This window comes from Dasypus novemcinctus, chromosome 26 (assembly GCF_030445035.2).
Source record: "Dasypus novemcinctus isolate mDasNov1 chromosome 26, mDasNov1.1.hap2, whole genome shotgun sequence".
In the NCBI taxonomy this organism is placed as follows: domain Eukaryota; kingdom Metazoa; phylum Chordata; class Mammalia; order Cingulata; family Dasypodidae; genus Dasypus; species Dasypus novemcinctus.
This window is the reverse complement of record NC_080698.1, coordinates 19,763,757-19,791,624: the sequence shown is the minus strand read 5'-3', so window position 1 is coordinate 19,791,624 and position 27,868 is coordinate 19,763,757. Positions and strand designations below refer to the sequence as shown.

The 27,868-nt window shown below is 37.9% G+C and overlaps 1 protein-coding gene across 9 annotated transcripts in view; it reads left to right on the top strand.

Moving 5' to 3' along the window:
- Positions 1–27,868, top strand: part of CFAP20DC (CFAP20 domain containing) — a 341,279-nt gene that overhangs the window by 220,573 nt on the left and 92,838 nt on the right. For all 9 annotated transcript variants that reach the window (XM_058288694.2, XM_058288692.2, XM_058288689.2 and 6 more), the window contains 2 exons: positions 12,107–12,310; positions 22,329–22,390. In XM_058288694.2, coding sequence (XP_058144677.1) covers positions 12,107–12,310; positions 22,329–22,390 — 266 coding nt within the window. The remainder of the gene's footprint in view (positions 1–12,106; positions 12,311–22,328; positions 22,391–27,868) is intronic.

Sequence of the window (27,868 nt, the reverse complement as noted above, 5' to 3'; positions counted from 1 at the left end):
TGAAATTGATATGCTAACTACTTGGTAAACGTCATCCTTGCAATGTTTTATTCATATTTAAATAGAGTTTTCTATTATTAAGTTCAAATATTTTTAATTAAGGAAGAAGTAAAACTCTCTGGGTAATATTGCAACCATGTAGATAGCTGGTAATTAAACTTTTCCACATGTATAACTGCATTCAAACAATTTTGAATCAATCATTTTAAACCTGTAAATGTGCATCTTTAGACAAACAGAGAAATACTTACGTAACAGGCTTTGTTGTATCTCCAGAAAAAGTTTGAGCTTATTGACTTGTTATTTTCATAAGACAAACTATGCTACCAATTACAAATTCAGGTATTCTGTTTAGGAAAACAAAAGGCATGACTTTTTATACGAAAAGAACTTTTATTTATTTATTTATTTTTAAAGATTTGTTTATTTATTTATTTCTCTCCCCTTCCCCCTGCCCCAGTTGTTTGTTCTCTGTGTCTATCTGCTGCGTGTTCTTCTTTGTCCGCTTCTGTTGTTGTCAGAAATCTGTGTCTCTTTTTGTTGCGTCATCATCCTGTTGTGTCAGCTCTCCGTGTGTACGGCGCCATTCCTGGGCAGGCTGCACTTTCTTTTGCACTGGGCAGCTCTCCTTCCGGGGCACACTCCTTGCGTGTGGGGCTCCCCTACATGGGGACACCCCTGCGTGGCAGGGCACTCCTTGCACACATCAGCACTGTTCATGGGCCAGTTCCACACGGGTCAAGGAGGCCCAGGGTTTGAACCGTGGACCTCCCATGTGGTAGACAGACGCCCTAACCACTGGACCAAGTCTGCTTCCTGGAAAAGAACTTTTAAATGAATTATATTTAACTTTTTTTTAGGAGTACCACGGATTGAACCCAGGACCTTATACCTGGGAATCAGGTGTTACCAGTTACACGACATCTGCTCCCCTGTATTTAACTTTTGAGTTTAACTTTCACATTTCCATTTTTGATAATCAAAACCGAATTATGGAAAAACAATTTTTTTTTTCGGGAGGTACTGGAGATTGGACCCAGGATCTCATACATGAGAAGTAGGTGCTCAACCACTGAGCTACATCCTCTCCCCAGTGAGAGTTGATTTTTTTTGTTTGTTTGTTTCATTTTTGGTAAGTACCAGGGATCAAACCAGGCACTTCATGCATGGGAAGCAGGGGCTCAACCACTTGAAGCTACATTCGCCCCCTGAAAAACACTTTTAAAGATATTTTAGACCATTATGCAATGTGAACAAATTTCTTCCCTTAATTGTCAGGTCATTTCCTTTGGCTGATGTAAAAGGATTGCTTTCACTCCTTCCCTGATGTACCTGAGCCTAGTATTGAAGTAGGGATTATCTATCATACTGTTTTTTTTTAAAGTAATAAAAGTTTACTATTCTGTGCAATTTGCGCTCTACACACTTAAAGAGGAAAATGAATTTGCAAATTATTTTAGAATTTTTAAAAGCACTTTTCCGTTCCATAAAGCTTTGTGTTTTCCAGGATATATAATACTCTTCGTAAAGGGAAGCCATCTGTCTCTCTTTGAATTTGCCACTCAAGTATACCATTGACAGCTGTTTTTCCAACAATACTCCATTGTTTGGAGCATTCATAAAGATCTTTCTGACCGCCTCACCTAGCTCCAATGATGTGGCATTGTTGCAAAACACCTGTTTCGGGGTCAGGTTGCCCTGTGTGTTGGACATGCGTTCACTGCCCTGGAACGACTGTGCAGGTTCACTGACAGGTGACTCCTCACCCTTTTGGCAGTTTCCTCCACGGGTGCTCACTGGCATCATGTTGCCCAGGGCCACCTTATATCAGCCTTCCCCTTTGCCACCCTCAAGGCTGCCCCCAAAGAGGGCCCTATGCCTAGTCTTTCTGTCGTTTGATTCTTCAAAAGTGAGAAGTCAAGCACTGGAGATGTCACGGTTCGGAGCACCGGTTCCAGTCAGGCAGGCCTGGATTTGAGCTTTATTTCGTCTTATCTATCTGGCCTTGGACTCATTTCTTAACATTTTCAAGCCTCAGTTACCTCATCTCTAGACTTGAGAAAAAAGAATAACATTCACTCAAGAAGGCTGTTTTGAGAGATAAACGAGACAGTGCATATAGAATATTTAGCCCATAAACCCAACAGGACATTTTGTTCTACCAACTTATAAGTGGGTAGAAAGGTAAACCAGTAGATCTAGTATTTTAAAGCAAAGGAAACCTCATCAAATTCACTAAAACTCCAGAATTCAATTATAGTCACTATTCAATTAATGATCACTATATGGTTGTATGTTTCTTACCCTCTGTTTATAGTTGAATCATGTGCTAGCATGAGAGTGAATTAAAGCTTCACTTCTACCAGGCGGTATATTGGTGTTTTCTGGGGAGATATACTGAAAAGAGAAGAATATTTAGAAATAGGAAATTATGTCTCTGTTTTCTCTCCCCAGAGACTACCCTCCAGTTCCTACCATGTTCAGAGAGCTAAATTGTACCTGCATAGTTTTGTGGTTGATGGAATGAACTGAATTTGGGCAGGACTAGTAGCATTTCATAAACCATAGTGCTAACCATGGTAAGAATGTTGTATTTATTAAATTGGACACTCCTATCAATTAATAGCATTTGGAAAAGAGTATGATAGTTGACATTTTGTCGAAACTGCACTCTTATCTCTAAAAAGACGAGGTTATTATTTCAGTTTTATCTGTCAGTGCCCTGCTAGGGATGTTGCTGAAGCTACAGAATTTGGTGATTAAATAATGTTTGCACTGCCAGTAAAAGTATTTGAATTTGGCATAGAAATTTCCCCTATTTTTCTGCCTTCTTTCTGAATATTTTTAGCCCAAACTCATGCTGACGCTACAGAGTAGTTTGTTCCTTTCCTTTTCTTTTTATCCAGTGTCTAATTTAGTTGTTGACAAAGATAAAATGCTCTGGATTATAAGTCAAAATAATTAAAAATGGAATTATGGTCCAAAATTTGGGTGGTGATGTAGAATTGCAGAAGTCATTAGGACATTTTGTTATCTCCATTTCTGAGCAGTTAGGTAGGCAAACAATGTGCCAGTTACTATGATAAGGAAGAATGATTTCAAGTTCTCAAAAGTTTCAGAAACTAGGTAGAAAGGTGACCAAAAAAAAAAAAAAAGACTGTCAGAAGTATGAGTGAGAATATATTGGTTATTTAACTCAAGACATTATAACGTATCATTGTCAATTCTCCAATACTCTAAGTTTGGCATCCCACTACCCAAATGTTTATTGAAGAAATCTAACTTCTCTGATGTCTTGGTTTTCCTCATTTTAAATAACAAGTCATACTTGCCATTTTTGCACTTTATGTAAGAGGCACTAGGCTGGCAGTATTTTCTAAAAATACTAAGATTTGAGGTCTTTGACTAAGAGCCTTTTTAGGTGACATTAAGGGTTTAAGGATACTTCCCGTGTGCCAAGTCTTCTATTAGGTGCTCCACACGTTATCTCCAGTCCCCATTTCAACCCCTCAAAAGAGATTTTATTATTCTTGTTAGACAGTTACAGGAAGCAGAGTGGTTTTAACTTCCTAACATCTAATGAGTGACAAAGCAGTATGTCAATCAAACCCAAGAGGTTTCACCTGAAAAACCAGTGCACCTTTCACCACACTATACTGCCCTCCCCAATTAGAGGCCGCTGAAAAATTCTGTGACTGTGTGACAACTTAACTTTAAAGTACTTTAACACATAAATGCGTATGCAAAAAAGCATATGCAGGTGTTCCTATACCTGTCATTACTGTATTATACCCAACGTTTTACATTCTAAAACAGTTCAAACTTAAAGTTTTTTATCATCCTCCCACTCCAGACACATCAGTTGGTTTATGCCTGCTATTTCCATTTCTATGAACAGTCTCAGTAATTGTTTTCCTCCCAGTTCCTTAAATAATATTTTACACTGCTTTTTATTAAATGGTTACTATGAGCCCTGTACAGGCTACATTAATGTGTAAATGACATATCCTTGAATTTAATATAAAACCTTTTCAATTTGGTTTTACTGGATTCCCTCTAGTCTATAGTTTATTGTTAAACTCAGGAATTACTCTGAACTCAGAGGATAGATGCTGGAAATTTACAAATTATTTTTTGAAGTTAGTAAGAGTTTGGCTGTATTTGTCAGAGAATTCTTTCTCTAAAATTAACAAGCTAACTATCAAAGCAAAATGTGTGGCAGCGTATTTCTGTTTAGGCTATGGATTAAAAATATATTCTACATAAATATAGGATATCAATATAAAGATCTTTTTAAAAAACCTTTTGTGCCCCCCAAAACGAGAAATACATATGTGAGATAGAAAGGTTTATTTCTTTATAAGGAAATTTTGCTACTATTAAGTTTAATCACCCAAGAATGTCTCTACCTGACACATTCTTAAGGGATTGGTGTGCATAGGTAAGGAAGTATGGATTGAGTTGGGTTGTAGACTCTCTTCAGGTCACATGCTGAAATATTTGTGACAGAAATTTCAGAGGCGATATTATGGGATGCTGGTTGTGTCTAGGTCTACTGCCATTGACATAAAACACAATCTAGATTCTGACCGGTTGTTTTTTTTTTTTTTCAAATGGCCTGACTCCAGATTTATGCTTTGTAAGTTGACACAGCAGCCCTTAAATTTAGCAAACTTTTTGAAATTGTACTGTGGCTTACATTTTAATTTATCCCTTTGCATGTTGAAGACACATGCTGAAAGCTATCATAAATTGTGAATTGAGTTATGTGCACAAGTATGTGTCAACTACAGCTTTTGCCTGTGGCTCCTGTCTTCTCTTCATTCTTAGGGTTACTGGGCCTGTGCCCCCAATGAATCAGAGCAAACTCTTGTGGGGGATTCATAACTTAGGAATTTGAAAAAAGTTTCGAGAGTGCTAGTTAGTGAAGAGATGTCCTGCAACACTAATTTACCATCAGCTATTATTTAAATTGTCAATGTAGAGATTAAATGCTGTCTGCAAATAGCAATAGAGGGAAGACTGATCCTCAAATTGAAATGACAATTAAAGTTTAAAATTAACTTAGAAAAATGAACTGCTAGAACTTTTCTTCCTGTCCTATAGGGTTCCAAATAAACTAAAACTTTGAACTAGAGCTTCAAAACTTTTTTTTTAATTGTATTTTTTTGAGCATACATAGATCAAAAAAATTGTTAAATTAAAAAATATAAGAGGTTCCCACATACCCCATGCTCACCCCACCCCACTCCTCCCACATCAACGTCTTTCAACATTGTGGCACATTCATTTAATTTGGTGAATACATTTTGGAGCACTGCTGCACCACATGAATAATAGTTTACGTTGTAGTACTATTTAAATACAAATTTGAAACTACCAGTAATACCGACTGTCCTGCTATATTTACAAAACTTTTTTTTTCATTAAGACTATCCATTAAGAGTAGCCAATGATAAACAAATAATTAATTCCTAGGAAATCTTTGAGTCTTAGACTTTTGTTGTTGATCACAGCATAGTGTGTATATTGTAAGCATGTAGCTTGATGAATTTTCATGAACTAACAAACCCCTGTAACCATTACCCTGGAGAACAATACCAGTATCCCAGAAGACCCCCTGTGCTTCCTTCCTGTGAGTATCCCCTTTTCCCCAGGTAAGTTTTATTAGTATCAGTACTCTTTTTTTTTTTTTTTTTTTTTTTTTGAGGTACTGGGCCAGGGATTAAACCTGAGCCCTCATATGTGGGAAGCCAGCACTCAACCACTGAGCCACATCAGCTCCCCTGAGTTGATTTTTTTGTTTGTTTGCTTGCTATTTATTTTATTTTAGGAAGCACCAGGGAACCGAACCCAGGATCTCCCTTGTGGGAAGCAGGTGCTAAACTCTTGAGCCACATCTGCTCCCAGTATCTATACTCTCTTTTGTCTGGCTTCTCTCACAGCATTTTGTTTGTGAGATTCAACATATCACTCATTTTCAATGCTATTTTCAATAGTGTTCTGAATATACCATCATTTATTTATCCATTATACTGTTGCTGGGCACCTGGGTAGTTTCCATTTGGGGCTCTTAAAAATGTATCTTCTGGTAGAATCTTAGGCTTATAATGAGTCAAGCAGAAGGGGGAATCCACTGGTTTTACAAGGTTTTGATTAAATTATAAGTATTTTCATCCTTGATGCTTGGCATAGTATTACTTCATTTCTAAAACAATAATAGTGTTTTACTTTATAGTCTATTTAATGATTTTCTATGATCATAGCTCCGTATTTCTAGCTTGCGCCGTGTTTTTCTTCCTGGTGGTTGGAATATGCTGAGACCATATTCTCCTCACAGCCTCAACTGATACCACAAGAAATGAGATCTCTCTCCTTTCTGAAATGGCAAAGCATTTTGTATATCTCACTTCCTCTATATTATATTCTGATTAACAATCACTATCCCCTTTTTAGTAGCACTTTTTGAGTCTTGGGATAACACAAAAGAAGACAAAGAGATAGGGACTGTTTGCTAGATCCAAACTAAGAGTTTCGGCAACCCAGTGTCCCCTATGCCATGGATGTCAGGCATCGTCACAATCCAAACCTGATTTTGGAAGAGAGTCTCAGAGATGAAATAGCCTAGATTGAGAGAAAATTCCAGTATTTTCCCAATTCTAATTCCCTTCCATCAGTATAGAACAGAGTGAGGTTCTTGTGTCTGATCTTATCCGGTGGGCATGTCTTATTTTTGCTCTACACCATCAGTGCACATTTAGCCTTGTATCACTGACAGTTCAGTGAGGCTCTCTAAATTCTATATGCAGGTGTTTGATTAATTAAACTATTCTGTCTTAAAATTCTGAAAGGAGAGATTGGGTAAAGAGCATAAAGTTAAAAGGTTGTATTTTGTTTTATCTTTTTGCTGGAGTTATCAGTTCTCCTTTTAATTACTAGCAAGCCTCTGTGTGTTTATGACCATTACACCTCAACACATGCTCTCTTATTTTATAGTTATTTATTTTTTAACTCTTAGTTTCCCTGCTAGATTGTAAGCCCTGTGAAAGCAGGAGCTATATCAAACTTGTCTTGTAGTAATAACTTCACTGGCTCCAAATCCCAATAATATCTGCAGGAAGACAAATGAAAATGAATGGCTCCTATGGACTTACTGGGGGTCTGAGGACAGCTGAACTGTATAACCATGAGTCCATTTCCTCACTCCTAAAATAAAATGATTGATAGTACCTCTCCTCTTTCCTACATGAATTTTTTTTCTCTCCCCTTGCCCCCCACCCCACCCCAGTTGTCTGCTCTCTGTGTCCATTCACTGTGTGTTCTTCTGTGTCCTCTTGTATTCTTGTCAGCAGCACCAGGAATCTGTGTCTCTGTTTTTGTTGTTGTTGTTGTGTCATCTTGCTACATCAGCTATCCGTGTGTGCGGCACCACTCCTGGGCAGGCTGCACTTTTTCACATGGGGCAGCTCTCCTTACGGGCTGCACTGCTTGTGCGTGGGGTTTCCCTATGCGGGGGACACCCCTGCATGGCACAGCACTCCTTGTGCGCATCAGCACTGCATGTGGGCCAGCTCACCACATGGGTAAAGAGGCCCATGGGTTTGAACCCTGGACCTCCCATGTGGTAGGCGGACACTCTATCAGTTGAGCCAAATCCACTTCCCTCTACACGAATATTTTGAGATGAAATTGAGTTATACCATGACATTTTGAGCCTTTCAGAGATAGAATTACACGGGGCACTTTGCCTCTCAGCAATTGCATGATTTAGTTAGTTGACATCCTGTGCTGGAGTCCACTTTAATGTGAAGACTTTGTTGCAAGTTTTCTTTTTGAAAAAAATTAATAAATAGTGTTGCCTTTCTGGTGATTTTTAAATTCAGAGATTACAAATCAAAAACGCATCAGGGGACTAAGTTAATTACCTGTCTCTAACACCAGTTGCTCAATTCATGACCCTAGAGAAAGTCACTTCCTTCTTCTCTCTGCTCATTTTGGCTCTCCCTTCTGATATTTTATCAGAATACATTTTGCTCTTCTATGAAGTAGAATCATAGAAATTGAGAATTCTAAGCAAATTCAACATCAGCGGAGTCTGGCACATATTAGGATCAATAACTGTTAGTGGAATAAATTAATCAATGAGTCAATCACTTTCCACCACTGTGGATTATTTTAGTGTTTCAGCCAGGTGTTCTCCCCAGCCTTTGCTTCAATATTGACAGTGGTAGAAAGAATTCACTCTTGCTGAAGGCCACATATTCCATTTGTCAACAAACGTAATTACTATCAAATGCCACCTTAGATTTCTGGAGATTTTTCTGATTCTGCTGGGCAGCTATTCCCTTCTTTGCTGCATTCCTTAAGCATCTTTGTCATACCTCTATTGTAGTATTGATCATGATCCATTATAATATCCTGCTATATAATACCTGCTATGTCTCACTTTCTGGACTGTGAGCTCCATGAGAACAAAGATGTGACTTATTTTCTTTGTGCTCCCAGCTCCTAGCATAGTACAGAATGGATGCTGACTGGAAGGAAGGAGACAGAGAAAATGAGAGAAAAGAGTAATAATAATAACAGGGAGCACATGTTCTGATTGTCATGTACTCACCCCAGAACGAGTGTACCAAAAACAAGCCACTGGGATTCAGGTAGAAAATTTTAAAGTCAAACCTGTGTTTAGGAGGTACATATGCAAACCTTTCCTGACAAAGGTACAAATCAAAACTTTGGAGTCCCATAACACAGTGTTTGTAAGGGACTATGCTAAGCATTTGATATAATTTTATTTAGTCCACCAGAAATCCCATGAGGTGTATGCTATCATCCCCCTTTTACAGATGGAGCCTAGAGAGGTTAGGCAATTTGCCAGACTGCATATAGTTGGTAAATGGTGGAACTAGGGCCCAGACTCAGATCTGTCTGGCTTAACCACTACCCCATCCTCTCTTAATCTTCCTCCCTAGCTTTTAGGGTTGTGCCTCAGGCATAGTACAACCTTGTGGGTTAAATCAATCAAATGGATGGCTAGATAAATCATACTAAATACATATTGAGGTTATTTTTTCTTAAGAAACATTGTGAAAATAAGAAGATTTCCTTTTTAATCTTAAAACCATGTATTGGCAATGACAAGCCAAATATACTTATATGACACATTAGTGTGTTTAACTCCATTTCTTGACAGAGAAAACAATGTAAAGGACAGATAGCAAGTCATTTGCTCATGGTTGTGCGTGAAGTCAAGCAACTGGCATTCTTATTTTCACATCTTATTACCAAACACCTTTTTTTTTAAATGAGATGTAATTCCTATAATATTCACTCTTCAAGTGTACCTTTCAGTGGTTTTCACTATCTTTACAAGGTTGTACAACCGTCGCTATTTAGTTTCAGAACATTTTCATCATCCCTATTTCCCCTCTAACCCAACCCCTGGCAATCACTAATCTGCTTTCTGTTGCTATGAATTTGCCTATTTTGAACAGTTTGATATAAATACAATCATACAGTATGTGGCCTTTCATGTCTGACTTCTTCATTTACCGTAATGATTTTGTGCTTCATCCATGTTGTAGCATTGAGCAGTACTTCATCCTTTTTATGACTGAGTAGTATTCTGTTGAATAGATATACCATACTTTTTTGGTCTTATGAATAATGTTGCTATGAACATTGGTGTACAACTTTTTGCATGGACATATGTTTACAATTCTCTTGGGTATATATCTAGGAGTAGAATTGCTGTGTCCTATAGTGTCTCCATATTTAGTCATTTGAGGAACTGTCAAGCTGTTTTCCAAAGTAGTTGCACTATTTTACATTCCCACCTGCAGAGTACAAGAGTTCCAGTTTATCCACATCCTTGCCAAACTTATCTCCTTTCATTTTTGTTATTGTTGTTTCGGTACCAGGGCCAGTCATTGAACCCTGGACCTCATATGTGGGAAGCTGGTGCTCAACCACTGAGCTACATCAACTCCTCTGAGTTGGTTTTTTCATTTGTTTGCTTGTTGTTTGTTTTTGTTTTTAGGAGGCAACAGGGACTGAATCTGGTACCTTCCATGTGGGGAGCAGGTGCTCAACCACTGAGCCACATCCGCTCCCACCTTTTGTTTTTATTATAATCATCCTCATGGTTGTGAAAGGTATCTCAATGTGGTTTTGATTTGCATTTCCCTGATGACTAATGATATTGAGCATATTTTCATGTTTATCCCTTACACATGGCTACATTTGAATTTAAATTATTTCCATTTCCCATTTTTCTTTAGTGTTTTTCTTTGGAGTATAAATTTTATTCTTTTTCTTGTCATATCTGTTTTGCCCTGAAGAACTCTTCAGAGCATGTTATATACTCTGAAAATCTATTAGAAATTTCATGGCCTCTCAGGATACCAAGCTACTGGCATCATTAACTGTAAGGATTTAAGTGAATTTTCACCAGCAATTTTCTAGAAAATCTCCATATTGCATTATTACATAGCAAGCTTTCATAGCCCCTAAATTATGATGATAATGCTTTATTTAAAGAAAGCCATTAATGTTATAGGAACTCCAGTAATTTGTTTTTCAAAATTATATTTTCTTAACTTTTTACATCCCTGTAAGGCAGGAAAGAAGCAAGAAAAGGAAAAAGTGTCTCAAAGCGTGCTTTAAGAAAGTAAGTGTGGAGGTTTGAATATCTAAGAATTCCAGTGTGACTTAGAAAAAAACTTTTTGAGCACAGTCAGTGTTTCCACATATACAAGAAATTTCAAAATTGCTTTTAAGTTATGTGCCAGTCCTGGAAATAAATCACACTGCTCATATGTGATGCTAACATTTCAGCAATGTTGAAATTAGCATTTGCTACCTAATTTGGCTTAGGCCAGAGAACAAGTAAAGAAAAGGTCTTGAAAATTCCGTATGCCAATTTCTGAAATATGTCACTTTCAAATATTGAAAGAATATTTGTATTAGCCTCTAAAGATATGGTTTGTTGAAGTATTATTTTAAAAGGCAATATGTGCCTGATATATTACGTATACAGTGTAGCCTACATGAGTATAGATGTTTGTTGTAGCTTTGAGACCTTTCTGGCTTTCAAACCTCACATCTTCCCATCTTATTTTAGCATTTTATTTGACGTCTTTTAACAATGTTAGTTATTCTCAATCTTATTGTAAATTGAATGTATTTGGTCATAATGTTCACAATAATGAAATTCATTAAGTTCATTATGAGCTGGCCTCTTTTATGGAAAGTGATTTTTAAAACAAAGCTGCTTTGAACTTTTGCATCAGCAAGGCATTGCTTTCTCCTTTCTCCTCTGTATTCGGTTGAGTTGAGGCTTTTCGCTGTGACTTTCTCTTTCTGTCTCTCAATTTCATTCTACTTATAAAAGACTCCAATAATCCAGATTAAAAAGCAGACTGTTCCAGTTGAACCACAATGAAGTAACATCTTAAAGAGTTGCTATTTACAATGGGCCCACACCCACAGGACCAATAGCTGGGATCTGAACATGCCTTTTGTGGGGGAAATGATTCAATCCCCATCATTAGGCAATTCACAGATACTGGTTGAGCACCTACCAGGCACCAGATGTGGGATCAACAATGGCAGTAAAGACAGTCCATCATAGTACCTGCCTTTGTAGAGCTGATAGTCTACCTGTGAACTCCAGACACAATTATATAAGTGCAATTGTGATATGTGCTGAAAATGAGTGTGCAAGATAAAGGAGATTCCCAGATTATTAATGTCAGAAAAGGCCTCCCTTTAGAAGTGACACAAATTGGGACCTGAAGGATGCCTAGGAGCTAACCAGAGCATGGTACACAAAGGACTTGCATGTGCACAGGAACTGGGGCAGATATGAGTTTGATGTTTTGAGGATCTTATTGAAGGACAGTGAGGCTGGCATGTCAGGAACAAGAGGATCCACATGTACAAGACGAGGCAGGTGGGATAGGAAACACATAAAACATGTTAAGGGTCTGGACTTCATGAGGGAGGAGCTATTGGAGAGGTTAAGGTGGAGGAATGGCATTTGTTGATAGTCCACAAAATCAAGAAATGCTAAGTGACCCTTTGTCATTTTGTTCTCTCTGGTCAGGAATATGATTGGAGAAACTATCAGCCCAACCAGATGAGTGAGTCTGAGTTGCAGATGCTGGCAAGTTTACGGCGGCAACAGAACGAAGAACTGGAGGATGCTGGGGCTTCCCATGGCCTGAGTGCATCTCAGGTCGACACCTGTAATGTCAGCATAAGTACCAGCAGTGATGACACAACCACCTGGAACTCTTGCCTGCCACCAGTGAGTCCCAGACTTTGCCTCTTTTTTTAATCGCCTTAATGAGGAGCAAGCTTCTCTCTAACAAAGCTCAGCCGTGACTACAAGAACTAGGGCCAGAATGAGAATGCTCCCTATGAGAAATAGCCCATTTTGAAATACAGTGTTTTAGAACTGGGGCAAAAGTTAGGAGATGACATTGTCTTTTCTTAAATTGTTGTATTTGTTTTCAGAAAATGTATGTTGTAATTTGTGTGTGAGACATAGATTCCCTTATGTCTACACAGTTAAAGCACCCTTAAATAAGGCCCATAATCCTCACAGGAGCCTGGCAGAGAAGTTAGAGCAGCTCTCAGTCTTTCTGTTTTTCTGATGAAGAAACCACAGCCTGGGACCAAGTTTCTACCTGACTGATGGTGGAACCCAGCCAGAGTCCAGTGTTTTGATGAAATCATTTCTCCACAGTACTGTCCTCAAAGATCTTATGATTTAATTGGAAAGGCAATGCATAAACATCAACAGAATAGTCCACTACCGCATAAGAAATGTCATAAAGCAGAATGATTATTCTAATAATGGTAATTAGAGCTACAATTCCTTAAGCACTTAGAGCCATTTAAGACCTCCATAGGTCCAAGGATTGTTTACTTACAAGGCCGCATTCAACATCATATCAAGTATATTAAGATACACATCCAGAAATAAATATAACTTTCTTACTATACAATTTTTGAAAGGATATTTAAAATTGTATGATGTTGATTCAAGCTTATACATAATTATATAAAGGTTGAGTTGAAATATAGTTGACAATGGGCAAATTATAGGTATTTAATTAAAGTTATTCCTTTTTTTTTTTTTTTTTTGCTGTTTTGTTTTTGCCAATTTTAACAAGATCTATGTCTTTGTACATCTTGGGAATTTCGTAGGCATTGGCACCTAATACTTTACATGTGTTACCTGATGAGCAATCTTGGAGTCCCCATTTTCCAGTTGAGAACATTTAGGCTCTTAAGAGAAGTGATTCAGATCTAGCTTGGCCTATTACCAAGTCTGAACTTCTAACCACCATGGTATGTGACTCCTTGGTATATCCCTGAATTATGAAATGAGTGCTACAGGTATTCTGTGGAAGGTGAGATTTCTGTGTTTTGGAGAGAACTTACAAGTTTTAGGGAGAAGGAGTTGTTTAAACTGACTCTAAAGAGATGTGAAGAAAAAGCAATACAATCATTTTTCATTAGTGTTCTTTATCCGCCCTTTTCCATGCCCCAGGTTTCTCTTTGCCTTTACTGTGCTTTCATTTAACAAAACTGTTAAGCATATATATGGCCTTGAGCAGCAGCCTTGGTGCCAAAGAGCATCTACTGACCCAGCAAAAGTGTCCCAATGTTCTGGTTTCTCAGAGTGTCCTTGTAGCCAGAGCTGAGAGCATAGGAGTCAGTTGCAGATTCTTGCCAATGCAATTTACCACAGAATTGTAACAGTGCCTTTCTTATAAAATAATCCTCAGCAGTCATTTAAACCACAAGTAAGAAGGAGAACAGTGGCCTCCAGATCAAGCTCATTCTGTCAGGAAGTAGCTTGGAGACCAACATTATAAAGGGCAAGCTGAGAAATGATTATTTATGGCCTAAAAAGGCTGAACTCTTGGTTGCCCTGGATACTGTGTTCTCATCACTGTCCCTATTCTGGCAAGGACTGAAGTCTCCTGCCTGACAACAACTCTGCTCTAAAAGTATACATCCAGAAATAAACCACTGGTAATGAATTTAATAAGCCATCTATTTGACCAAATGAGAAATTGAAAACTCAATTTTTTAGAAGGAGAAAATACTGAAAAACCTACCTTTGGTATTCATAAGATGTTTATTATTGCATCAAATTCACTCTCTTCCAAAATTGGAAATATCACCAAATGGAAAATTACATGCCTTAATGAATTCTGCTTCTTGTTGCTTGTATAGTGTTTAAGTGAAACAATTTACAAGCACTGATGTGGTCTTTCTGAGAACTCATGACTTTCTCTTTAGAAGTTATACAGGGACAGTGAAAAAATAAATGAAAGAACTTATAATTTTAGTTATCACAATGATATTCTGATATTAAGTATTGTCTTAATGCATTCACTATCCTTGGAGTACTGAAGGGTGTTAAATAATATTATTTTAATATTAACATCCCCACTAATAAAAGGAAAGGAAAATAGTTATAGTTAATATAACTATGAAAAGAAATAAATGCATCGACCTGAGTATTTCTAGCATGTTCAAAAACAATCAAGAAGTGATTAATATCAATTGTTCCATACTCCAAAAGTATAGCAAGCCGGTGAATAATTTCAAGAACATCATCATATCCAGCCTCCCTTCCACACAGCCAACACTCTTTTAGCTTTCCATAATTTCATTCAATAAATAGAATATTCAGATTCAGAAACCCAAGCTCTCTCAAATCCAGGCTGTGCAGCTTCAACTGTATTTTCCACATCCTCCTCAAATTCAGTGTGCCTAATGGAAGCTCACATCTTTCCTCCTCACTCCCCTCCTTCTCCAAACATATTCTTCTTGTATCTCAGTGAATGGTGCCCCATCCTTCCTGGCTCTTGAGCCAGGAATCTGGGGACATCTTTACCTTCCCAACTCCTTCACCCCGTATAGCTTCTTGGTCTCCAAATCCTAAGACTTCTCTCTGCTTTATGCCTCTTAACCCTTCCTTCCTAGTGTTACAGCCTTGGCACTTTATTTTTCACACTAATTATCAGTCTCCTCGCCCCTCTCTGCCTCCAAGCCAAGCATTAAAGCCTGGTGCTTAGGAGCCTGCACTCTGAAGTCCAGCTGCCAAGGTTCCAATCCAAGCCACACAAAGCATCTGAGACATAATAAGCATTTAGTAAAGGTTAGATGTCATTGTTCACATTAGTGATCTTTCTAAAGCCCAGATCTGATCTAATTTCTTCCCTGCTTAAAACCCTTCAGTGACTACCCATTGCCTCCTGAGTTTGGCATGCAGGGCCCACGATCTGAGTCCTGTCCCCCTCTCCCGCCTCATCTCTCACTACTCCTCACCTTTCATTCATGTAGAGCAGGTTGCAATTCCCTAATGTACCATGCACATACCCGTGTGCCTGACTATCCCTCAGGCCTTTGCTCTTCTACAGGGACACACCTTCCTTTCTGCCCTAGAGCCTGGAATATCCCCAAGATAACTCTCATCACACTCTAGTCTTGCCAAGTCTGCTTTTCTGCCCATTAGTTTGTTCCAGGCATTTTTTGTTATTGGAGTGCTACAATGTGCTATGGACTGTGTTGAATCCTGGGGATACAAATAAGGTTCCACCCAGTCATGAGCTGTCCACAGTTTCAGAGGAAAGCAAAGAGGTAAACAGTTCACTGTAACTCAGGGTGGTAACTGATCATAAAATAAACAGGAACACATGAGGGGGCAATTAATTCCACCTATTAGGGTCAGAGACGGCAAGAGTTAAGCCAGACCTCAAGAATGAGTGCAGAATCGTCTTGTAAATAAGAGGGGAAAAGGAATTCCAAGTTCTGAAAAAGAGCAAAATTAGGTAGCTAAGTCTTAGGGAGTGAGGGTGCAATCTGTTGGGTAGCAAGATAATCTCCTCCTCTTAGTGCCTTTGTTTCTCCATCAGCTTGGGCACCACTTATGTGAGTTTTGGCTTCTGTCTGACCATCTACCCACTCCCATCCAACATGCACATGGCCAGAACTACTGTATATTTTAGCCCATCACTCAATGAGCCAAGTCCTTTTTTTCTTTTTTCAGAGCATGCTGTTCATGTTCTTCCCCCTGCCTGGAAAGCCCCACCCTTTCTTTACCTAGAACAATTTCATGAGTTTTTGAAGGTCCAATTCAAATGTCAGCACTTCAGAAAACCTTCCCTTTCTTCTCTGGATTCCCATTATCTTCAGGTCCTATTACACCACTTGCCACGTGGAAGAACCATTTTTACCAGTATCCCCCAGGGCTGATTGTGAGCTCCTGGGAGCGCTTCAGCACCACATGGCAGTGTTCTTTATCCCTTCCATGCTGAGCACAGAGCCTGGCAGGAGGTTGGCACTCAGTCATTGCTGGTTGTCAGTCATTAGTTGAATAAATCAATCCAAAATATTTTTTAAATTCCTTTTTTTCCTCTAAAATAGGTAATTTTCATCAAAAACTCCAAAGCAAATATCAGGTTTGCTTTGCTTAAATAAATCCTGAATGATGCAGGTAATATTTTATATTCAAGTTTTGGTAAAGGAATATTAAAAATACACACAAAGGAAAAATCTCCCTCTAGGCAGAACTTAATGGCCAACATAAGAAAAGGAGATTCAGGCAGGCCACCTTCAGTCTAGCAGCTTTACCTAAGGACTTCACACACAGTGCTGTCTGGAACGAGAAAGCCCATGCAGAGTAAAATCCGAGAATCTTTAGCAAAATCTATTGTGCTTACCATTAGTGTTGATTCCTCAGCTTTCCTCAGCATCTGTACAGTTCAGAGCAATATGTACTGTTTAAAAGGTGTTTAGATATAATAAATTAGTCATTTAAAAGTGTAATTAAATGTAACCATATTTCTCCTAGCAAATTGGCTTTTGTAGGCATCTCTTGTTAAATAAATCAAGGCCACTGAGAAATCCATTGGCCTTTGACAGACGAATTTTTCAAAGTTTCTAACTTAGAAGCAAATTCAATTAAAACAATACTTTACAACTTTTGTGGAAACCAGGCTACAAGTAATCAATTTGGGAGGATTTCTGTTAGCAGAAGCCCTGAAGAGATTTATTCAAAAACTGGGCTCTCGGCATCTTCTGGAAGGGAACTAGGAGTTAGTTTAATGGATTTTTAAGTGAATTTAATTTTGGTGAGGGATTTTGATTGACAGTAGCTTAAAACCATGTCTTGGTGTATGTGTGTGTATGTTGTGTATGTGTGCTTTCTTTTTAAGAAAAAGGAAGAGCTCTTAATGGACATGATGGCTTCCTATGGTAACCAATAGAATATGAGTTCTAGACAAAGCCAACCCGGGCTCGATCCCAGCCCTGCCATTTACTGGCACAATCACCTGTAAAATGAGACTAATAAAAGGGCCTTCTTCCTACTGGCATTTTAAGAATTAAATGAGTGCATGGAACATATATACTCAGTGCCTGGCTGAGTAAGCTCATACTAATTGCAGATTGCTGCTCCCCTGAGCTTATTCTCCTCAAATGACCACTTGAATGATCAGAAAGGATTTCTAGAACATGTTCCCTTTTTATGACTACTGAGGGCTGTAATGGTGGCCAGAGGTTCTGTTGTACTTGTTTAGATGTATGCTTCATCCAGACTGTTCCCTCTAAGTTTTACAAATAAACCCTTAGCGTTTCATTATTTCTCTGTCCCGCCTCTAACCTAGATTCAAAAAAAAAAAAAAAGCATGCATCATGTGGATGCTACCCTGTGAGCAGATGCCCCAAAGCATTATTCCTTCAAATTAAGAATTTCTCTAGCCCAATATCAAGCCCATAAGTCTCTTCAACTTCGGGGAAAATAAAAGCTTATCACATGCATCCATCAACATGGCCCATAGCAGAGTATAATATTTGGGGAAAATGCACTTAATAAAATTATAAGCATATGATGAGGTTCTCAGACAAGTTGTTTATAGTCTTGATTAACCTTGCAACATTATTGCCATTTTCATGGGTTTCACCTAACAGTATAAAAATATTGTCTTTATCTTTTAACATGCAGGATTATCTTATCTCCCGTTCTTTTAGTTAGCCTTCACTTCTCTCCATCACCCCCAAATTTCTAGCAGCTTGATCGTCGAGAAACAAAGCTGCTTCAGCCTCCTCAGTGATAATTTTTGTGTGCCGTGTGGCCAGCACTAGTGCATAGCAACAGTGCCACCAAAAGGATGAGTTACCTCATTTCTAGGATCTGCTCCATTTCTTTGCTCAACAGCATATCAGCGTTTTACATGATGGCTCCCAGCTGCTGTGTGTCTAATATATGATATATTGGCACTTCAGGTTCCTTATAGTTAATAGGTCTTGATTTGTTCTGATCTACAAACTCGTTAACTTCTCAGCTTCCTTTGGGTTTAATGAGTTTCTTTTAATCCTCGAACAACAGAGGTAAGTAGTTGATTGTGCTAAGCTGCAGATAAATCAGATGAGCAGATGTTCTTATACAACTATAGAAATGATATATGAAAACTAATATTAGAGTCAGTGTAATATCTATGCTGTCAGGAGAAAATATTGAAATGCCCAAGTTGTTCTGTGTTCAGTGACTATGAAAGTCACTCCATGAAATAAACTTTTCCTATTCTCCAAGTACAAATATCTTTTATTTGCCCCAATTTTGTGATGTGGCAAAATTTATTTACTTTAATTTTAAATATATAGTGACAGCATGAGGATGAAATCAAATAAATTTAATTTATAGTAAGAAGATAGTTTATATATTTCAAACGTATTTCAGGACCACTTTTTTTTTTTCCTGCCATAAACTGAGCTGATTTTGTCAGGTTCATTATTTAGAAAATTAGGAATTCATCCCTCTAGGTGAACTTCTGAGCTGGATTAAGCACTATAACACAGTGGTTCAGAGGGTGAGCTGTGGAATCAGACTGGCTGGGTACAAATTCTGGCTCCCCTGTTTCCTGACTGGCATGACCTTGGTTTAACACCTAGTGTCTGAATTTCCTTTTCTTTTAGCTAAAATGTTAATCCTAGTTCATAGGGTTGCTGTGAGGATCAAAAGAGATAGTATCTGTAAAGAATTTAGCACAGAGTAAGTGTTCAATAAATTCCAGTTACTGCTTTTATTATTGTCATAATTATTTGTAGATCTTAGTCACATCCCTTTGCTTCTTCTTATGGTATTCTCTAGATATCAAAATCAAGGGGAAAGGGTGTTTTGGTTTGGTTTGGTTTGGTTTGGTTTGGTTTGGTTTGGTTTGGTTTGGTTTTTGTTTTTTGCTACTGGTACTTTCACAGGATGTTACCTACCTAGATATAGGTTTACTGCTGCATATGTCTAAAAACATACCCACTTGTGGGGGGGGGACATCAGTCTCAGACACACGGGTCATCCTGTGTTCTGAGACCTTTTAGAAACCATTAGGCACATTCACATTCATTCTGATTGAACTGAGGAAAACAAAAAGGCCTCCTCTTCATGAAACCTCTGCCCTTTCAAAACATCAAAGGAAAGTTCTAGCAGCAGCTATACCTTGAAAGAGCTTTTTAGCTACATCATTGCCATAATCCCTTCCTGCCTCTGAGTCTGAAATTGGGAGAGATGTACAGAGAAAAGGAATCAGGAGCCACCCAGTTTTGTATGGCACCCACTCCGAAGCAAGACATGCATTCTTCCCCAACTGAGGCATTATAACAGGGTTCCTTCACATTTATAAGTTAGAAAGCTCTGCCAAAATATGTATTATTAAATTTAAGTTAGATATTGTATATGGCATTTGGAATAAAAAAACCTTTGGTAACAATTTGGTAGTTCATGTTCAGTAGAAAACTTAAGTCAAGGAGCCAGGTATTCAGACCAAATTCCATGACCCTACAAATATTTCAACTAAAGTTTCAGTTCACCTTTCTATCTATTCATGTCAACAGTCCTTATGACTTTGAAACATTTCCATTGGTTATAATTTTATTTTCTAACACCTAAAAATGAGTATGAATGTGAATATTTTATTGATTGTGTTCTTAATTTTTTAGTCTTTGTGTCATTTAATCTATTTTATATAAATGTGAGCAAAGACAGTCTGTAGTATGACTAAGTGGCAGCTGAGTCACAGACAAGAGTGTAACATTTCTGTTCTCCAAGAAAGGGAGAGAGTCCTATGGAATAGGGGGTAGGGGCAAATATAAATGGAAGTAATGGTATAAAATTAAGAAAATGGAAATTTGGCTGAATATCAGGTCTATGATGCTTAGAGAATTATGAAAATGCCTCTGAAAATAAATAGGCAAGGTCCTTTCACTGGAGGCCTGAATATAGCTGAAATAGCAGGTGAATACCAATGAATTTATAATCGGGAGTATTTCCGCACCAGTGTGAGTTGGTCTAGAGAACCTGTTTGTCCCTTTGCTTGCTAATTTATTTTTTGCCTTGAAATAATAAAGCCTAAATCATAGAACTAAATTTCACTTGCAAATTGCTGAAAGTCTTATTTCTCTAGTGAGATCAAATATGTCTTATGACATGTTTTTCCTTCCACTGTTCTCCCAGCTGTTGTTTCTTATTACTGAAATGGTGATGCATTGATATTGGTTCAATTACGAAAGTATCTGAGTACATTTAAATTCATGGTGCGTCACAGGTAGTCAGGCTAAATAAGTGTGATTATCAGACGGGGGTGTGTGATTTAAATGAAAGGAACACTTCCAAGAGATTACATATAGAAGAAGACAGTTTACTCTGAAAAATTCCCATCACCCACTTCATTAATATTTTAGGGCACATTGAAATAAGGAATATGTGGAAAATGAGGAATATCTGCCCTATATGCACGGGCATGACTTCTACACTGCTTTTCTCAATTGGGGTCAGTTATGTGGGTCCCCATTATGGATAAGAAGCCTTAGCAATACCACCACTGGGTAAGGAAGTCACTAAAGCCCTTTGAATGCAACTCAAAAATGTATACCAAATTCCAATTTGTAGTAAATAGAGTTAAAAGGAGTTAAAAGGAGAATATTAAAAATTATTTTCATATCAGAGTTACATGCTAGTTAACCATGAGGGAAAATACCTTGAATTGACATTCAAAAAAAGAATTTTTTTAAAAATGAAGAAAAAATAAACAAGAGAATTTATATCAGATATAATGAAATTTTTGCCTTTATAGAACAACAACAACAAAAAACAAGGTCCATTGAAGGCAGGTATTTAAAGCAGGCTACATGGCTTGTAGCTGTATAGCCATGTGTTAGAAAGCACAGTAGCTTAAACGCTTCTCATGGGTGGTTGTTTTAGTTTCCTGAGCTGCTCAAGCAAATACCATGAAATGGGTTGGTTTAAACAAAGGGAATTTATCTCCTTACAGTTTGAGACTGGCAAAAAGTCCAAATCAAGGTATCATCAAACTGACACTTTCTTCAAGAAGACCGTGGCATTCTGGGGCTGGCTGCTGGTGATCCTTGGTCCTAAGCTTGTCACACCGCGTACGGCAGCATCTCCAGTCTCCAGAATTTCCCTTCTCTTCTGGGTTCTGTTAATGTTCAGCTGCTTGCCTCCTGGAGCGTTTTCTCTCTCTGACTTTCATTCCACTTATATAGGACTCCAGTAATAGGGTTAAGACCCATCCTGATTAGACTGGGCCACACCTTAACTGAAGGAACCTCATCAAGGGATGGATAACATTTAAGAATATGTTTTTCTAGGGTATATGCAGCTCCAAACTACCACGGGACAGGGCAGTAAGGAGGAGGTGGATGAGATTTTACATTTTTGTTAGATATTGTCATCACTTTTTTTTGGCTCATTGATTAATGCCTGAGGTTTTTTTATACACTTGGGGAAAATGATCTTCTTGACCTGAGATTTACGTGTGTTATTTTCATTAATGATAACAGAAGTTATCCTTGGAAACTAACTAAAATTGAGACATAAATATATTTTCTCTCTCTCTCTGGACCTCTGGGTTATTGCCAATGCTTGCTTTGAAGCATTAATTACACGAGTTGTCTAGTTTGTTTTGCAGTACCTGGAAATACCAACCAACGTTAACAGCATCAAAATTCCACAAGGTGGAGTTTTCCAACACATGAATTTTAATTGCATCATAGATGCAATCAAGTTCAATGACTGGCCATTAAAATAACCTCTGTTTTATCATTTACACCCCCCACTCCCACCCCCATTATTTGCTAGATTTCCCAAACAGCCTTTCACTGTTCTATGAAATAAAACCAGCCCCTTCTTATAGGGGAAAAGCTATGGTAATGAGAGTAGTTGTGAACTTATGCATAAAGAGTATTGTGCTGCATTAGTACCTCACAGACATTTTAATTGTCTCTTACAGCCTGTCAACCAGGGTCGTCACTATCAGAAAGAAATGAATCCACCTTCTCCTTCTAACCCCAGGTAAGAATCATTAATATAACTAAATGGGTTTTTAAAAAAAAAGAATTTAGAATATTGAATGTGCATTTTTCTTAATTGAATGAAATTGTTTTCCAGAACTTCCAAAGAGCTTCCAAAGTTCTCTTCTTTAGCAGTCTACTTTTGTACAGACTATGATGCAGTGGTTCACAGACTACCTGGGTTTAAATAGCACCTCCCTCTCTTACCAGCTGTGGGACTTTGAGCAATCCATTTAATTCAGAATAATTCCATTTTCTTTCTTTTTCTTTTCCTTTTTTTTTTTTTCCACCTATAGGCAGAGGTAATAATTACCTCATAGTGTTTTTTGGGAGGATCAAGTGAGCCAATACATGAAAAATTCTTAGTACAGATCCTGGCATATAGTGAGCTCTCTTTAAGTGTTAAATATATTCATTATTATTCAATTCACATTTGGTGTATAGTGCATTTTCTATGTAAATCTTTTACATATTTTCCTCTGCCTTTAAATGTATCAAAATGGCTTATGTGAGTTCAATTGGCCATTCTCTTTGTTCATAATTTCAAAAGTTTATAATTTCAAAATTATTTTACTTCAAAGATGTCATTGGCATATGAGTCATTTGTTAACATAGAAAAGCTTCATTATTTTAGACTCCTTAAGTACATTATACACTAGAAATTTATTGAAAAATCAGCCCATCTTGGGTTCCACCCACAGGGTCTTAGTCACTGTATTGCTAAATGCATCTTTGTCAAGTTGTCTCACCTGTGCTGTGGGTTGCCCTGTGGAATGGACCAAAGCCAGGTTTAGTATTGTGGCTCAGGCTCCAGGGTGTAGCATCTATTATGCAGTGTCTGAATTAAGATTATTTGGTTGCAAAACACAAAAACAACTTAACTAATCACCCAAGGGCAACCAGGCCTCAGGAGGAGCCTGAAACTAGGAACCAGAATGCCAAGAGGCAGCCAGGCAGTGTCTTTGCTCCATCTTGCATTTCTGCTTGCTTGCTTCTGTCTACTTCATTCTGTTCCCTAAGAACTTGCTTTCTCTGCTTGCCAGTTCACATATGGCAGGATATGGCTACCTCACAGCTCTTTAGTTTACATATCTCAATTCAGAGTGCACGATGCTGAGGCTGACAGGCAATATCAGAATCCCTAGTCCTAGTTCCCAGGCAAGAAAATATGAGTGGCCTGGCTTCTGGGATCAAGTATCCACTTCCGGTCCAATCAGCAATGAGCAGCTGACCAAGCAATGTAAAACTAACCTGGCTGCCAAGGGAACGCTTACATGTCCCCAGGATTTTTAATGGGACCCACAATATTCATGACATGGGTGAAATAAAAGTTCATTACTAGTATTCCTGGTCTATACACCTGATCTGGTCATTCTCTCATGTTGCTTAGTATGGGGAAGTATCACTCATAAATAAATATAGTAAGGAGTTCAAAATTGAAATTGTAGCTTCAGCATATATAAAATGGTATTTTAACATTTTAAAAATCAGTTATCTCTTGATTATGAGACTATCTCTTGAAATCTTGCTATTTTCCTAGATTTGACTAACAAACTCTTATTTTCCATTTATGAGTAAACGTTTAAGGTAACTGGGAATCCAAAATTGGTCCAAATTATAACAAATTCAGATTTGTAGTGTGAACAAATGAAAGCAATAGTAAGCTATGTTAGAAAGTGGAGCTCTCCATCCCAGTGAAAGGAGAAAGGGGGCCTAATTCTGCCTCTAACCCAGTATATGATTTCAGACAAACCTTTCAACCTCTCCAGACCTCATTTAATAATATGAACATCCTTATCTACAAAATAAAGGGTTTCAGTTACATGCACTCTGCAGTCACTGTCAGCCTAGTGATTCTGTGACTTTGATGAAACTAATTATAGCCTTTACCTAGAAAAATCAGTCCTACCATCTAAAGGTCACACTACTTATTTTTATTTACCTGCCCTATATAGATAAACATATTTCATAAATATTCAATGAATGGATGAATGAATATTTAGGTGTGGTAGTATGAGACTTTAAATATGTCTTAAAATATGATTTCCAAAGAAAATATCATAAAGATAGAATAAAGAAAATTCACCAACTAAAGAGACAGCATATTTTATACAAACATGTAAATGTTCATTCATCTGGGAAAAATTAATTTACGTTTTCACATATTGAAACAAAAAGCCAAATCCTAAAGCAAAAAAAAAAGCCATCACCCCATTTGCCAGCAGGTTTTCTACCAATTTCCTAGAAAATTATTATATAGCTGTTCAGAAAACCATATGTGGCTGGCTCTTGTCTCATAAATCCAAAAGCTTGAAGAATTGGCAGGAAGGCATTATTGGGCCATAAATAAAAAAGATGGTAAAATTACGAGGTCAGCATATATCATCACATAAAAATGGGGTAAACTGAATCATGGAATACACATAATTTAACTTAAAATCAAAAGCTATGATTCTTCTTAACATTTGTATTATTATATTTCTTATAAATAGTATCCATGCTTTAGACCCCAAAATATAGAACTTTAAAATTAAACTTTAAAGTTACAGTTTGGGAGCAGATGTGGCTCAAGTGGCTGAGTGCCCGCCTCCCACATGGGAGGTCCTGGTTTCAGTTCCCAGGGTGCCTCCAGGAAAAAAAAAAAAAAACAACTCAGGGAAGCCTTTGTGGCTCAGTGGTTGAGTGCCGGCTTCCCACATACAAGGGCTCAGGTTCAATCCCCAGCCTCTGACACCTCAAGAGAAAAAAAAAAGGTTACTGATAGTTAATATGAAAAATACATATAAGAAATGGGAAGGTAAGTCTCTAAGTCTCCCCTTTTGGTTAAGCAAGCATCATCAATCCTGGCTTGAATGTTCAGCATATGGAGGCTCTGGCAGAATGAAAAGCAGATGGTTTCTTGATTTCCTAAATGAAATGTGGTTGTAATCAGAGTGCTCCAAACATGGCAGGGGTGTGAGGAGGCCCATGGCTGGGTGTCCACTGAGAGGAAAGGAGACCGTAATGGTGTCCATTTTGGCGGTGCAATGAATACATTTAGCTTCAGTGAAATATCTGCCACTGCTCTGCAGACCTAAGAACGTAAGATTTTTAATTTCCTAGAGTCATTCCCATATATATGTACATGATGAGAGTCAGCTTTTCAATTAGCTTCATTAATGTAACAGAACAACCAATATCCCCGAAGTCTTTTGTTTACCTTTTATTCTGGGAAGCTTTTTACAACACAATTACTTTGTTAGTTTTATATGTTTAGGATTAAAATTAAAGTTAGAAATATACAATCCACAAAGTAGTTAAATTTGGGTTTGTTTGTTTTTATTTTTTTTTAAGGAGGTACCAGGGATTGAACCCAGGACTTCATACATGGGAAGCTGGCGCTCAAACCACTGAGCTACACCCACTCCCCAAATTTGGGTTTTCAAGAATTGACTCAAATGAATATAGCTAAAACACTGCATATATTCTTTTCTTTCCTTCGTGGTAAAATAGTTCCCTTGCAGTCTCAGGGCAGTGTTTGACATTGAATTAGGGTGGGATACAACAGTAACCATTTTCCTGAGAAGTTTACAATCTAGGAGCTGAAATATATATGATTCACCTCATCGCATTCCCTTGTGGGACTGGATTTGCAACAAAGCCATTTCCCTTATACTGTTAGGCATAGGTGTGATATCTCCCTTTATTTTTTCCTAGCATACTGACTGATATTTAAATAGCATCTCAGACGCAGGGGCCCTTGCCTCCAGCATCCAACACAGCCTCTTGAGGTACTGACAGCCCCTACGACAAGGTACAGAAATGGCTAACATAACCTTAAACAATTTGAATGAGTATAGGGTAGGAGGAAACAATTCCACAGTTCATTCACGTTGAGAAATGTTTCCTAGCATGTAAACTCACATGCTGCCAAACGGAGCAAAATGGATGCCGTTTGCAGCCTACAGTCTCTTATTTTAAAATGCCATCTATTGGTGTGCGGGGTTTAGAGCTATCCCTTAGGCACATTTATTTACAAGTTTATTTAGATTCTTCAGAACAGCTCAAGATATTTTTTGCTCAGAAATGGGTTTTGTGAAATAAACTGTGATTGTGTTCTGGTTGTCTGTTCATATGGATGGAGTCCATAGCCAGTCTTTTGTTTCAAATGATGATTATACTTGCTATATTTGCAACTCATTGGAAAATTAGGGGGAGGAGGGAATGGAGGGAAAGGCTGTATAAGGTTCTAAATGTTTATGGAAACAAACAATACAGAAAGTAATTCAAGGAATGCCCAAGAGTAATGAATGGCATGATTTTCTAAAGTGTTTGTTTTTGATTTATCACTTATCTCTATCTTTCTTTTAAATACCTTTGCAGATTGTGTTAGGGCTTGAATCCTTTGCAGCTTTGCCACATGTGTGGGTGATATAAACATACTTATAACTATAATTATCTGATAAAGCCCTGCAGACTTTGACACATGATTAATAACCACTGACCTCAGTTCACGCTGGCTCAGCCAGGCTGACTGAGGCAAGCTGGCCTGTCGCCATAACCTATATACACTACACTGGACTGATGACAGTGGCATCATTTTTCTTTTCTCTCCAATTGTTGGGACTCAGGGAGCCAGCAAACCTGATAGGTGCTTCTCCTCTATTGCTTAACCTTCTTTTCCCTCCTGATGCCAAAAAGATAGAATGTATAAATAAATAAAATTAAAAACAGAGCTTACATTCCATCTACTTAAAATAATTAAGATCTTCAAATTTGCATCATTTGGAAATAGGTCACATTTTTAAAAGAAGCATAACTAATATTCCTCCTTCAGACCAAGGCATGATAGAATTTTCTTATCAACTAAGCAAACCTTTAATGTCTCTAAATGTGGTGTTCTCTTTATCAGGATTTTTGCATCAAATCTTAAGTGATTTATAAAACCGAAGGTATCAAATTTTATTTTTATTTCATCATTTCTCTTGTTGTCTTTAACCAGGAAAAGATACCAGTACCTCTCATTGCATAATTCCACTTCCACAAGTTCACACCTGCTCTTTGAGGGTAGTGTCCACCTTCAGAACCCACAGATCTGGTTCAAAGTGCCCTGGCTGAAGACTGAACAATCTAATCTGTTCTCTAAGCTCACCAAGGGTGGTGTCTCCCTCCTCCCTGTGTTCAGCACTTGCCTGACATGAGCAGGAGTTCCGTCAGCATTTGAGGGAGGGAGGGAGTAGAAGGATGCCACATGCCATGGAGAAATGAAAATCTTCATGCTGAATGTTAACCAGTTAAATTTCAGATGTTTTCCTATGTCTTTGCAAGAACTGACCTTTTCTTTTCTGTAAATAGAGCAATGGTATTGATTTATTCACATCCTAGATAAACTTGTGTTTTTTGAGAGGACCTCCTTTCAACAAAGTTCAAATCTAATTTTCATGCATGTTCCACTCTCCACCAACCCAAAGATAAGTACTGGTAACCTGTGGAATGGCCC